Source organism: Phascolarctos cinereus, unplaced genomic scaffold (genome assembly GCF_003287225.1).
Source record: "Phascolarctos cinereus isolate Bilbo 61053 unplaced genomic scaffold, phaCin_HiC Scaffold_726;HRSCAF=1367, whole genome shotgun sequence".
NCBI lineage: Eukaryota > Metazoa > Chordata > Mammalia > Diprotodontia > Phascolarctidae > Phascolarctos > Phascolarctos cinereus.
The window spans coordinates 319,678,898-319,692,952 of NW_027556098.1; the positions used below are offsets into that span (position 1 = coordinate 319,678,898).

Consider the following 14,055-nt stretch of genomic DNA (forward strand, 5'->3'; position numbering starts at 1 on the left):
GAAACTGCCTATTCAGATCATTTGACCATTTATCTATTGGGAAAATTCTGTTCCTTTAAATAAATTATTCCCTTCCAGAGTGATATTCTAATTACAAATTCAAACCCAGAAAATCTTGGTGATGCTGTTAAGGCCAAATTTACTTATTCACATGAGGATCTGTAGTTTATATTGCTTGTCATGTATACATTACTACATTTGTATATAAACATTTCAGGTTGTGGGTTTTGATTCTGTCTCTTGTGAGTTCCTGGACATCTCTACAGTGGTATTCTTCCTTTTGCTATAGCTGTTGTCTCTCTGATATCTTGCCTCAATGAATATCTATCTATCTATGTGTGTGTGTGTGTGTGTGTGTGTGTGTGTGTGTGTATCTATATATCTATATCTATCTATATATATATATGGTATGTATGTATGTGTGTATAAATGTGTGTACACACATATACATATACATATACATATATATGTATACATTCGTGTATAGCTACATGCATACATATACACATGCTTTTTTTGGGGGGGGTTGCTTTTTCTTTGCAGACTCGAAAATTCTGCAGGCTAATACGTCAACCCAAGTAGGATGGAAAATGCTCAAGAATAACATTCTGAAGATACAAACAGAAATAATGTGTAATCTTACAGCACACTCTTAGAGGGTTGGTACTAGCAGTTGGGAGAACTGGAAGAGGACTCTTGCAGAAGATGAAATCTGAGCTAGGTCTTGAAGGAAGCCAGGAGGCAGAAGTGAGGATGGAAAGCATTTGAGGTATGGGAGACAGCCAGCAAAGTAAAAATTAACCTCTCTGCAGGCAGAGGACTGTCTCTTGAGGACAGGGAGTTATAATAAAGCTAATCCTCTTCTGCACAACAATCATTTTTTTGAAACAGTTCATGCCCCTAGTCTGCTCTTACCTTATCTAAATACACCCAGTTCCTTCAATGCTAGGAGAGCATCTAAAAATTGGTAATTAGATTCTAATTGCTTTAAATGACTTCCAGACTCCAGGGCTAGATAAAATAGAAATCATGAAAGAATTTGCAGATGTGACGAAGTGATCACTGTTCAGAAGCTTTGAGAAAAACACAAGAGAACAAGAGAGGAGCCAAAAAGGACGGAAAGCTATATCCCAGGAACTACACATGTCTACGCTTTCTTATTGTTCAACATGTTTCATGGGCACTTTAAAAATAATTATTAATAATCAACATAGGTTCACAATAAAAGGTCCTTTTTTGACAATAGTTATTAGATTGGCCAATCAAGAAATATCGTAGGCATAAATCATCTTGATTGCATTAATGCACTTAAAGTGTCTTACGATATTTTTTTGGACAAGATTGAGATGTGGGCTAGGTGAGTGTTAAGTAGATATAGATAACTGAACAGAATACTCAAAATTCTAATTAAAGGATCAGTGCCTACTGTATGGCAAAACTGATATGGTGCTGGAGGGTACCATGCTGCTGTGGGAAACAGGCAGCTTGGTCCTGCTAGTCAATCTGGGCAGCAAAGCAAAGAATCAACGTCATTTTTTTAAAAAATACAAATGTCAACAACATATTAAATCCAACTCAACCTACCCCCCAACCTGCCCCCACCTCCACTCCATTAATCTCTGCAGGCAAATATCGCTCTTGTCCTTTCCCCAGGTGCTATTTTTGCATCCTTCTTCCCAAGACTTTGTAGGAAAGGATGGGGAAGGCATACATGTGACCTGTCCCTGACCCTAGGGAAAGTCAGGTTAGAAAGCTTTCATATGTCCTACCTTATTGCACCAATGCAGGTATAGCTGCTGCCCTTTTGCAAGCAAACAGATCCCTGTGATCTGCAAAGACAAATGGAAAAGATGATGGTTGGGTTCTGAAAGTCATTAAAACTAGCACTGGATCTAAGACCTTTGTTTTGGTTAGTCATCTGATAACAGTCCCCTCTTTCTACCAGAGTTTCTTAGCCTGGGGTCTGCGAGCTTTATATATATGTGCATATACATATGCACACACACACATATGCACACAAACATATATACATTTATATGTATGTATATAGATACATATATGTGTATATACAAACATATATGCATACATATGCATAAGTATATATATTTTTATGACTGTATTTCAAGATAACTGGTTTCCTTTAAAATCCAATGCATTTTATGAACATTATTTTGAAGTCTCTAGGCTTCAGTCAGACTGCCAAATGCATCTATGTCACACAAAAAATTAAGAATCCCTGCTCTGATCTATCTAAACTCCCACTGTTTTGTTCTTCAGCCTAGCTCAGATTCCTCAATTTTATGTTTAATTGTTATTCTTTTTTTTCTCTCACCCAGGTAAGAGTGAGATTCAGAATCCTCTCTACCCTCTTCTTCATCTCATCTCTTGGTTTAAAAAACATTAATCTGTGACAGTCTTTTCCAAGAAAGATCAGTTCATCCCCTTCCTCATTTTTTTTTCAGCCAAAGACAAGGTTTATTAGAGCATCTGTCATATTGGGCAGACTCTTAAGGAGGCTGAATGTTAGTAAGCTATTGGCTAGATTTTAAGAATCTGAGCCCCCTTCCTCACTTCTTAACCCTTGTAGAACAGATACATAGATATGATAGGTAGATAAATAAAGCACTGATTACGCATCACTGTGTCCTGGGTACTGCAGATGCCCCAGAATCTCTTTCTACAAGGGATTCAAAAAGCTGTTCTCTATGACCTTAATACAAAAGTAAGGCAAATGAGAGGAAGCTAGGTAGCCTAGTGGACAGGGCACTGGTCCTGGAGTAAGGAAGCTGCTGTTGTTCAGCTTCGTGACCTCCATTTGGGGTTTTCTTAGCAAAAATACTGGAGTAGTTTCCCATTGCCTTCTCCATGGAGTTAGGAAGACCTGGATTCAAATATCTGCCTCTAACACTTAACTAGTTGTATGATGCTAGGCAAGTCATTTAACCTGTCTACGTCAATTTCCTCAACTGTAAGATGGGGGTGATAATAGCACTTACCTCCCAGGTTTGTTGCAAGGATCAAATGAGCTATCTGCAAAGTGGTTTCTTAACCTTAAAGTGCTATATAAATGGCCACACATTGTAACATTATTAGGACATAAATGTTTTTAAATACAAATATTATGTTAAACAACAAATAATGTTATCATCATTAAGGCTTCTGCAAGAAAATAGGCTTTCTTCCTTTTCCTAGCCCAGCTAATAGTATGAATCCAAACTCCCTTTAAACACACTCCTCTCTTCCCATTTTCCTGAAGACAATGAATTCTACCCCTTCCTCCCTTTACTCAATCACTAGGACAATTTATATGCTCTTTCATTGATTTTGCCTATCAATGTTCTCTCTTGGTTCTTTATTTTTTTCTTCAGTTTTTCAAAGGGTCATTTATTTTCCATCTTATCCTTAATTCCAGATTCATATGCACAGCTTTCACTAACTTTTTTAAAAAAAATTTAGATTTATTTTTAGTTTTCAACATTCACTTCCATAAAATTTTGAGTACCAAATTTTCTCCCCATCTCCCCCCTCCCTCCACCCAAAGACAGCGTGCATTCTGAATACCCCTTCCCCTGATATGCCCTCCCTTCCAATACCCCCTCTTCTCTTATCCTCTTCCCCTTCTATTTTCCTGTAGGGTAAGATAGATTTCTATACCCCATTGCCTGCATATCTTATTTCCCAGTTGCATGTGAAAGCAATCTTTAACATTTCTTTTTAAAACTTTGGGTTCCAAATTCTTTCCCATCCTCCCTCCCCACCCACCCTCCTTGAGAAGGCAAGCAATTTGATACAGGTTATACATGTGTAGTCATGCAAATACTTCCATAATAGCCATATTGTGAAAAACTATATTTCCCTTCATCCTATCCCGCCCGCCATTCATTCCATTCTCTCCTTTGACTCTGACCTTTCTCAAAAGTGTTTGCTTCTGATTATCCCCTCCCTCAATCTGCCCTCCCTTCTATCATCCTCCCCTCTCTTATGCCCTTTCCCCCTATTTCCCCATAGGGTAAGACATATTTCCATACCCAATTAAGTGTATATGTTATTCCCTCCTTAAGCCAAATCTGATGAGAGTAGGATTCATTCATTTCCTCTGACCTCCTCCCTCTTCTACTCCATGGTAAAAGCTTTTTCTTCCCCTCTTTTATGTGAGATAATTTACCCCATTCTATCTCTCCTATTCTCCTTCTCCCAGTAAAATCCTCTCTCACCCCTTGATTTTATTTTTTAGATATCATCCCTTCATATTCAGCTCATTCTGTGACCTTTGTCTATATATATTCCCTCCAACTACCCTAATACTGAGAAAGGTCCCATAAGTTACAAATACCATCTTTCCATTTAGGAATGTAAACACTTCAACTTTAATAAGTCCCTTATGATTTCTCTTTCCTGTTTACCTTTTCATGCTTCTCTTGAGTCTTGTATTTGAAAGTCAAATTTTCTATTCAGCTCTGGTCTTTTCATCAAGAATGCTTGAAAATCCTCTATTTCATTGAATATCCATTTTTCCCCTGAAGGATTATACTCAGTTTCCTAAGTGGGTGATTCTTGGTTTTAATCCTAGCTCCTTTGAGCTCTGGAATATAATATTCTAAGCCCTCCAATCCTTTAATGTAGAAGGTGCTAAATCTTGTGTTATCCTGATTGTGTTTCCATAATACTTATATTGTTCCTTTCTGGCTGCTTACAATATTTTCTCCTTGACCTGGGAACTCTGGAATGGTGGCTACAATATTCCTAAGGGTTTTCTTTTGCGGATCTCTTTCAAGAAGTGATCAGTGGGTTCTTTCAATTTCTATTTAACCCTCTGGTTCTAGAATATCAGGGCAGTTTTCCTTGATAATTTCTTGAAAGATGATGTCTAGGCTCTTTTTTTGATCATGGCTTTCAGGTGGTCTGATAATTTTAAATTATCTGTCCTGGATCTATTTTCCAGGTTAGTTGTTTTTCCAGTGAAATATTTCCCATTGTCTTCTATTTTTTTCATTCTTTTGGTTTTGCTTTATAATTTCTTGATTTCTGATGAAATCATTAGCTTCCATTTGCTCCATTCTAATTTTTAAGAAAGTATTTTCTTCAGGGAGCTTTTGGACTTCTTCCATTTGGTCAAGTCTGCTTTTTAAGGTATTCTTCTTCTCATTGGCCTTTTGGACCTCTTTTGCCATTTGGGTTAGGCTATTTTTAAGGTGTTATTTTCTTCAGTATTTTTTTGGGGTCTCCTTTGGCAAGCTGCTGGCTTATTTTTCATGATTTTCTTGCATCACTCTCATTTCTTTTCCCAGTTTTCCCCCTACTTCTCTTACCAGCTTTCCAAAATGCTTTTTGAGCTCTTCTATGGCCTGGGATCAATTCATATTTTTCTTGGAGGCTTTGGATATAGGAGCTTCGACTTTGTTGTCTTCTTCTGGTTGTATGCTTTGATCTTCTTTGTCACCAAAGTAAGATTCTATGGTCTGACTTTTTTGTGCTGTTTGCTCATGTTCCAAACCAATTACTTAACTTTTAAACTCCTTGTTAAAGTAAGGGTCTGCTTCCAGTGTTTAAGGTGTATCATCCCAAGCTTCAAGGGTTTTGTGCAACTGTTTTCAGAGATACTTCTAAGGACCTGTACATTTTCAGTTCTTCCAAGGTGATATGATCAAAGGTGGGGTATTTATTCCTTTCCCCGGCCTGTGCTCTGGTCTATGAGTGACCACAAGCACCCTTTTCTACCTTTGAAATGTGAAGAGGATTCCCTTCCCACAACCGTCTACCACGTCAATGCTCCTCCTTGCCCCAATACCACCACCCAGGACTGCGACTCAGATCCAAGCACAGGGAAAGCAAGAGACTCCTGCCTCAGCACCAGCAAAGAGATCCCTGCAATCCCCCTCTGATCAGGCACTCGATTCCCCCTCCATCTGTGGGCTGAGAGCTCCAGAAGCAGCCACTGCCCAGTGGTTGCACCAGTACTGGGTCTGAACCACGTTCCTCCCTCACTCAGGTCTGACAAACCTTTCCTACTGAACTTCTTTGGCATTTGTGTGTTGAGAAGTCTGGAAACTACTACAACTGCTAGTGATTCAATCCCCTGAGGCCTGCTCAGGTTTGCTGGGCCTGGTCTGTGCCTTGGCGGCCCATGCTAAACTGCGCTCCCTCCTAGCCCAGTGCAATAGACCTTTCCCATCAACCATCCAGGTTGTCCTGGGCTGGAAATTTGTTTAACTCCGTATTTTTGTGGGTTTTGCTACTCCAGAATTTTTTTAGAGCCATTTTTACAAGTTCTTGGGAGGGGTTTTAGGGAGAACTTAAGCAAGTCACTGCTTTTACTCCACCTTCTTGGCTCCATCCCTCTCTTGGTTCTTTAAATGACCCTCAAACAAGGTGAGATTTCCAATGGGAAATTAATTTGTCTCCTTTACTTATTTTCCCCAAGTGAGTATGTTTGTGTATGCCTCCTATTTCTTCCCTATCTCCCCATGTCTTTGAATGGATCATCATCTGTGATACCACTTCTGATACACTTTTCAGTCAGAAACAAACAAATGTAACTGGAAGAGGAACAAAGATGGAAGGAATTCAATCTTCCTTCCATCTCTTTTCCTAATTTGTTTGTTTTTACCTGATAATGGCTTTTTCATTCTCACTGATCTTTAGTCAAAGTAAGGATTTTAAAAATTCACTATCTTTGTTTAGTCCTTGAAGTATATAAAGGTTGATTTCTTTTTTTTTTTTTTTGCTTGACATCTTTTCATGCTCTATGGACTTGTTTACCTTCTCTAAGTTTCTTCTCTTTGATATATTTCATATCTGCTACTCACTTCTGGCTTTTTCCCAGCAGGAATTAGAGATTTTTCCTTTTGTTGGAAATCTACTTTTTTTCACTGATAGTTTAAGCTTTACATTGAAGGACAATATTATTTCAGGATTCAGGTAATTCTGCTTTTCAGAATAGCCTGTTCCAATTTTTACTTTCATTTCTCTTGGACAAGGAATAGCCTTCTGCAATTCTGATTTTCTACGTTATATGAAAGACTTTCTTGTGGATGCATGCAATATTTGGTATTTAAAGGTCTGCAACTTGATCACAATGTTTTGACATGACTTGGACTTGGGAGGGTCTCTGTTTACATTCTGTTAATTCTATTGATCCATTCAGTTTTCAATACATCTGGTCAATTTTCTCATATGCTTTTATTAAATGTTATTTCAGGTTTTTTTGTTTCATCATATATTTTTGGAAGACAAATAATTCTCAGATTTTCTTGTTGCATTCTATCTTCAAGACCAGTTATTTTGCCTTGTAGGGGGAGTTCAGGTGTTCTCCCCATCCCACTGTCTTTGAATTTTGTTCCAATATATGTTTTTCCTCTTTTGCATCTCTGAGTTCCAGGCATGCTGCCATCTTTTCCCCATCAATTTATAGAAATTCTCCATTTTTTGTTTTAAGTATTTCATTTTCATTTGTTTTTTTTATTCTTGTTTGAAAACTCTAATTTCTCTTGTAGTTTCTATCCTTATTTTTACCTTTGATTTTTGTTTTCATCTTCTAACCACTCTTGAGGATCCTGCTGTGGTCCCATTATCATTTCTGGAGGTCTCTTTTTTTCCTGGGGTTTTCACACTCCTTTTCCATAGTATTTGCTTACTGTACTAGATCCTCTTTTTTTAACTTGTTGTTTACTTGTTTACCTCTTCTACCATTTCTACTGGTTTTTCTGTAAGGTTTTCCTAGGGATGAATGCTCTACTCTCCTCTATTATTTGTTATTCTTTTACTCTCTTTAGCACACCTTGATATTTTGAGGTGATAGAGGGGAGCAGGAATTAGACACTCATCTCACTCAGTTATCTTGCTGCCAAGTCTATAGTTTATTTTTTTTAACTTATTCAGTGAATGAGATAAAAGAACCTGTTTCATTCAAAAGAAACTAGGCTTGGGAGTAGGGGAGGAAAGTCATTGGTTGGGCCCTTTACTAAGACATTTTGAATGATTTTGTGCCTACAAAACATCTTTAAAAAACAAACATGATTTAAAAAAATTAAAAGAAATTGATGAGTGAGGCCTTGGGGATGTGTGGTGTGGTAAAGGAGGTTACTAAAAATGTAATGCCTCCAATAAGGTGATAATGCCTTATATTTACATGACACTTCGCACTTTTGTTTTTAAAATGGTGTCATATGTTACTAACAATCTGTGAACAACTAGGGTTTGACAGATGGGAAAACTGAGACCCAGAAATGATTCATACAATCCATATAGAGAGTCATTGACAGCATGGGGGAAAGAATTTAAGTCTTCTGATTCTGAGGCCTATGCTCCGACCTTTCCAGGCTTCTTACACCTGACATCCCCAACATATACTCTTTGATCCAGCGACACTGGCCTCCTGGCTGTTCTATGACCAAGACATCCACTTTCTCTGGCTCTTCCCCATGTCTGAAATGCTTTCCTTCTTCTGTTCCAACTACAGATCTCCTTAGTTTCCTAAGTCACAACTAAAATCTCACCTTCTATAGGAAGCCTTCCCCAATACTTTTTAATTCTAGTACCTTCCTCCTTTACATTATTTCCCATTTATCCTGTAAAGAGCTTGTCTGTACGTATTTATTTGTTTGTTGTTTTCCCCATTAGATTCTGAGCTCCTTGCAGGGAGGGATTGTCTTTTGCCTCTTTCTGTACTTGCAATTCTTAACACAGTGCCTGGCACATAGTAGGCACTTAGTGTTTATTGACTGACTGAATTACTGCTCCTCCCACTACACTATGACCAACCAGTTATCTGCAATGATCTTAGGTGGGAATAGGGCAGTAATGTCATCAAATTCTCTCAAAGTTCTTGATGGTACTCACTTTAATTTTTAAAAAAAGAATAGAACCCCATTTGCAATGATAATGGGGTCTAGAATAAACCCTCAACTGAAAAACTACATTTGTTCATCTCTGGTGCCTATTTTATGGCATGCTCATGCTTTGAGGAATATGATTTGAACGATGTTTAGGTCCAAAATCTACACAAGATTGTTCCACGTTACAAAAGATTCTTCTGCAAAGGTCACAGATCATTTTTGTAACAAGACTGGGAAATGATGAACTCACGTAAAGGACCAAAGCCAGCCTTATTTATAGCTATAGATGGCTGCCTACATAGTATAATCTGGGAATACCACAAAATCTTATCTGATTCTAGACATCTTCATCATTGATCTGCCTTAATGAGTCCACTTCTTAATTATTTTCACAGTAAAATTGATGTTGTCTCTGGAAGCTACTAGTTAAAATGTACATGTTGTTTAGAAAGGAAATCTTTGGAAGAAGGACTGTCCCTTTCAGCCTTTTATCCCATGAGCTCATAATAACTGTCACCACAGAAGGCAGAAAGAGCCTGATTCCAAAGGAATAAAAGAGAACAAAGAAGTTTCGACAACTTCAGATAAGGGGAGAGGAGAAAAGCAACAATCACTGGGTGGCTAAGAAGCAGTGTTGGGTGGCAATCAGAGAGGGAAGTCCATCCTCCTAATGATGGGAATGGGCTTAGAAGAAGAATGCTGAAAGCATTCTTCAATTTCTCCAGGCTTCAATTTTTCCCTCCGTGAGGAGGTAAAATTATGTCTCTAAGATCCCCACCAACTCTAAATGCTTCGATTCCATGTTTTATGAAGCTAAAATAGGGTTGAACTGGCAAGGTATGAAAGTGCTGGTTATTTTCTTGGGGGATCATGTGTCTGCAAACTCATCTCACTGCTCCTGGGGTATAGATAATAAAAATCATAGGGACTTAGGAGAGAAATCAAAAATGTCTTTAGAGGATAAAAGACACACTCATGCAAGTCACAATTTTGCCTCTAGCTGGTCCATCATATGATAAGGTGTTGCCTAAGGAAGATAGCATCCCAGAGTTTGGGGAGACCCAAGAGAATTTTAGTTTAAACAGGCCTGTTAAGAGAGCTACAGGGGGCTCCCAAGGGCTTCTGCCTATGGACAGCTGGTGTCCATTGGTAGCCATCACCCCCAGGGGGACTACTGGTCTCCCAGTCCCAAGTACCACAAGGGTTAAGTCGGAGGGAGCTTACTCACCATGAGGAACATGACGTAACTGGCCATGACTGAGGCTGAAATCACCAGAAAGAAGGACCAGTAAAACCAATGTTTTGTGAACTGGTAAATGTACCTGAAAAACAGCAAGGCATTGCACTATCTAAAACATGCTAAGAATGAGTATTGCCTATATGGGGGAGAGGGAGACCAGTCTGGCTGCAGCAAAGGGAAAGTTTATGCAGAGGCTAGAGGGAACATTGGAAAATTAACATGGAAATCTGACTGTGAATGGCCTTGAGAGATCTTCAAATTCCTTAAATCTCAAAACTCACTCCCCTTCTCTCTTCCCCTCCTGTTTCCTTCAGGCTAAGGTTGACCCCTTCACTTGTACCCTTGATCCTATCACTCTGAGCTTCTCCAAGACCTCGCTCTATCAATCATTTCCCCAATTTCTTCTTCATTGTCAGTGGTTCTTTCCTTAGCCCCCTTCCCATTTTCCATAAATATCCTCAGGTGTCTCCTAACCTAAAGGACTTTTTTCCCCTTGACATTCTCTAGTTATTATCCTCTCTTCTCCAATAAACTTTTAGAAAAATTAACATGATTGCTTTCTCATTGGAGTAAGGGAGGAGGTTGCAGGGAGGGATAGAATTTGGAATTCCAAATGTTTAAAAACTTAATGCTAATAAGTAGATCAGTGGGAAAGAAAGGGGAGAGAGAGAGAGAGAGAGAGAGAGAGAGAGAGAGAGAGAGAGAGAGAGAGAGAGAGAGAGAGAGAGAAGGAAAGGAAAGGAAAGGAAAGGAAAGGAAAGGAAAGGAAAGGAAAGGAAAGGAAAGGAAAGGAAAGGAAAGGAAAGGAAAGGAAAGGAAAGGAAAGGAAAGGAAAGGAAAGGAAAGGAAAGGAAAGGAAAGGAAAGGAAAGGAAAGGAAAGGAAAGGAAAGGAAAGGAAAGGAAAGGAAAGGAAAAAACACAAATTGTGGGGGGGAGGAAATTTGCAACAGTTCAGAGGAAGCAAAGGTAGGATCTAGGGAAGCATACAGTGACTAAGGCCTCCTTTGGGCTGCAAGACTTAAGCACTAGTGTTATGAAGCTTTCTGCTCCTGTCCAGATATAGGCTTGGAAGCAACTACACCTTCTTTTGGCCCTCACACCTTTGGAATGTGGGTATCACTGGGCAGATTCAGCCATACCTTTTCTCTTCTCACAAGACAATTCCTACTCCTTAGCCATTATCCTCAAATCCTTCCTACACTGAGATGGGGGAAAGAGAGGGATGGGGGGGAAAGCAAGTGAGGCAACATGGCTTAATAGCACAACCTTGTCCCAGCCAGCAAAATAATGCTATACCTTCTTTTTGGATGAGGGAAAGTGAAAACTCTGGATTTGGTTTAGCTCTGACTTTTGGAACATTTATCCAAAATTGATAAACCACAAAATTCTTTTCTCAATCAGCTTATGACTACAGCTAGGATATATACATACATACATATACATATATATAACATACACACATATATATATGTAGGTGTGTATACACACACGTACATATACAAATATATTTTCAGGCTAGGAAGGAAGTGATGTGGAGTACGCTTCAGACTCCATCAGGGCAGTAGGTCTGTGTCTACCAAGATCAGAGGGCAGAGCTACAACCAAGTGTGGGGCATGTCTAACTATTGGTAGATTTTCCCTTGGTGAATTATCTCTTGTCTCCCTCCTTTCCCCACTACCTTTCTGCCTCCAAATAGAAATGCTTCATTCTAGTTTTCTGTCCTTTCAATTTGTTTTTCTTTAACTGATTTAAGTTGTACTCTAAAGCTGGACTTCTGTAAATAAAAACAAGGTTTATCTTAATTGCTTTTGATGTGTGTATGTTTTTAATTGTGAATGGGAGACTACACACATATACATATATGCACTCACATACATTACATATGTGTGTGCATACACACATATACTCACCCACCCATACATACATATATGTAGATATATGAATTACTGCAGCTGCTATAGCCACCCCCTTCCCATTGCAGTTCCATTTCACCCTGCCTTGTGGAAGTGTCTGAACCCAAGGACAGCTCCTGACAGTCAGTCCAAAAGCATTTATTAAGTGCCTGCTATGTTCTAGGCTCCCTGCTATACACTGGGGATACAAAAGTAGACTAAAATTACCAAAACAAAACAAACCCAAAACTCTCAAGGAATTCACAGCCTGATGGGGGAGGCAACTTGCAATCAGCTATGTACAAAAAAGATATAGACAAGATAAAATTAGTGAGAACCTCAGAAGACCCCCTTTAAGGGGGATCAAGGGAGACTTCTTGTGTAGGGTGAGATTTTAGCCAAGACCTGAAGAAAGGCAGCCAGGGTATCAGGAGGCAGAGATGAGGCAGCAATGTGGCAGGAGAGAATTCTCGCCAAGGGAGAAAACCAGTGAAGATGCTCAGATAGGTAATGGAGTATTATATTAGCAGAACAGCAAGAAGACAGTCTCATTGAATTACAAAGTACATATAACACATGCTGAAGGTAGGACCCTTGGCAACCCAATTAACCTGTCAGTAACTCCCAGACAATTCTCTCAAGCTAGATGCTGCATGGAGAAGATGCCATCTGTACTGGTAAAGAGAAGTCCCTCACTGGGGAATTCCCTATACCAAGGTTATCATGGCTCCAACTCGAAAAACTAAAACCAACATAGCAAAATTGAATAAAAAGATCCAAAAATTCTTCAATAATAGCTAACATTTAATAAAAACATTTATATGGCACCTACTATGTGTCAGGGCACTAGACTAAGCGCTTTACCAATATTATCTCATTCAATTCTCACAACAACCCTGGGAGGGAGTGGCTATTATTATCTCCATTTTTATTGATGAGAGAACTAAGATACTCAGAAGTTAAGTGACTTACCCAGGGTCACCCAGCTAGTTAAATATCTGAGGCTGGATTTGAACTCATGTCTTGCTGACTCAAGTCCCATCCCTGACTCAAGTCTATCCACTGTGCCACCTAGCTAAAAAGTCCTTTCCAATTGGGAGAGATCAGGAAAAGTTTCTTGGGGAGGGGCTGTGTGTGTGACATTATTTAAGCTGGATGTTGAAGGATGCTTCAGTTTTCAAAAGGTAAATATGTGGACTGGGGTGAAGGGAGAGGAGGCCAAAAGAAAGCCATGTAACTTCAATATTCCCCAGAGTGTTGAGCTTAGGGCTCCAGGCACATAGTAGGTGTTGAGCAGAATCACTCTCAAAATTGGAGGGGAGCTGAGAGGTCATTTATTATACAACATATACCTAAATAGCAATTCCCTCTTCAATAAAAATCACACACACACACCCCATGTTGTACAGTGGAAACATCACAGCCTTTTAAAGTTTGAACTCCTGAATCCAAATCCTAGCTCTCCCCCTTCATTACAGCCTGTATGACCTTGGGCCAAGTCTTTTACTGTCTGGGTCTAAGTTGCCTCATCTGCAAAATGAGGAGATCGGCCTGAAATGTCCCTTCCAGCTATCAGTCTGCAATCAAGGACCCAGAGTATTTTGCAAAGAGGGATCAGCACGATGGGGTCTTGAATACTAAACAAAGGGGCCTAGCCTTTATTCAGTAAGCAGCAGGTGGCAGATAGAAGCAGCTAGGTGGTGCATTAGGTAGAGAACTAAACCTGGGGCCAGGAAGACTCAGGTTCAAATCTAGTCTCAGATGCTTCCTAGTTGTGTGGTCTCGGACAAGTCTCAGTTTCCTCATCTCTAAAAGGAAGACAGTAAGAGTCCCTAGCTCCCAGTATTGTTGGGAAGACCAAATGAAATGATATTTGTAACGACACTGAACACGGGGTCCTGGCACACAGTAAGCACTATAAAAACGCTGGGCAGTTAGGTGTTGCATCAAGGCCTGGAGTCAGGAGGACCCAAGTTCAAATATGGCCTGAGACATTTACTAGATGTGTGACCCTGAGCAAGTCACTTAACTCTGTTTGCCTTGGTTTCCTCATCTGTAAAATGAGCTGGAGATGGAAACGGCCAACC

At 39.5% G+C, this 14,055-nt stretch overlaps 1 protein-coding gene across 1 annotated transcript in view; it reads right to left on the reverse strand.

The window, feature by feature from the left end:
• GDPD4 (glycerophosphodiester phosphodiesterase domain containing 4) overlaps positions 1-14,055 on the reverse strand; it is a 130,496-nt gene that overhangs the window by 69,055 nt on the left and 47,386 nt on the right. The window contains 2 exon segments of the mRNA XM_078156933.1: positions 1,770-1,829; positions 10,063-10,156. Of these exon segments, the coding sequence (XP_078013059.1) occupies positions 1,770-1,829; positions 10,063-10,156 (154 nt within the window).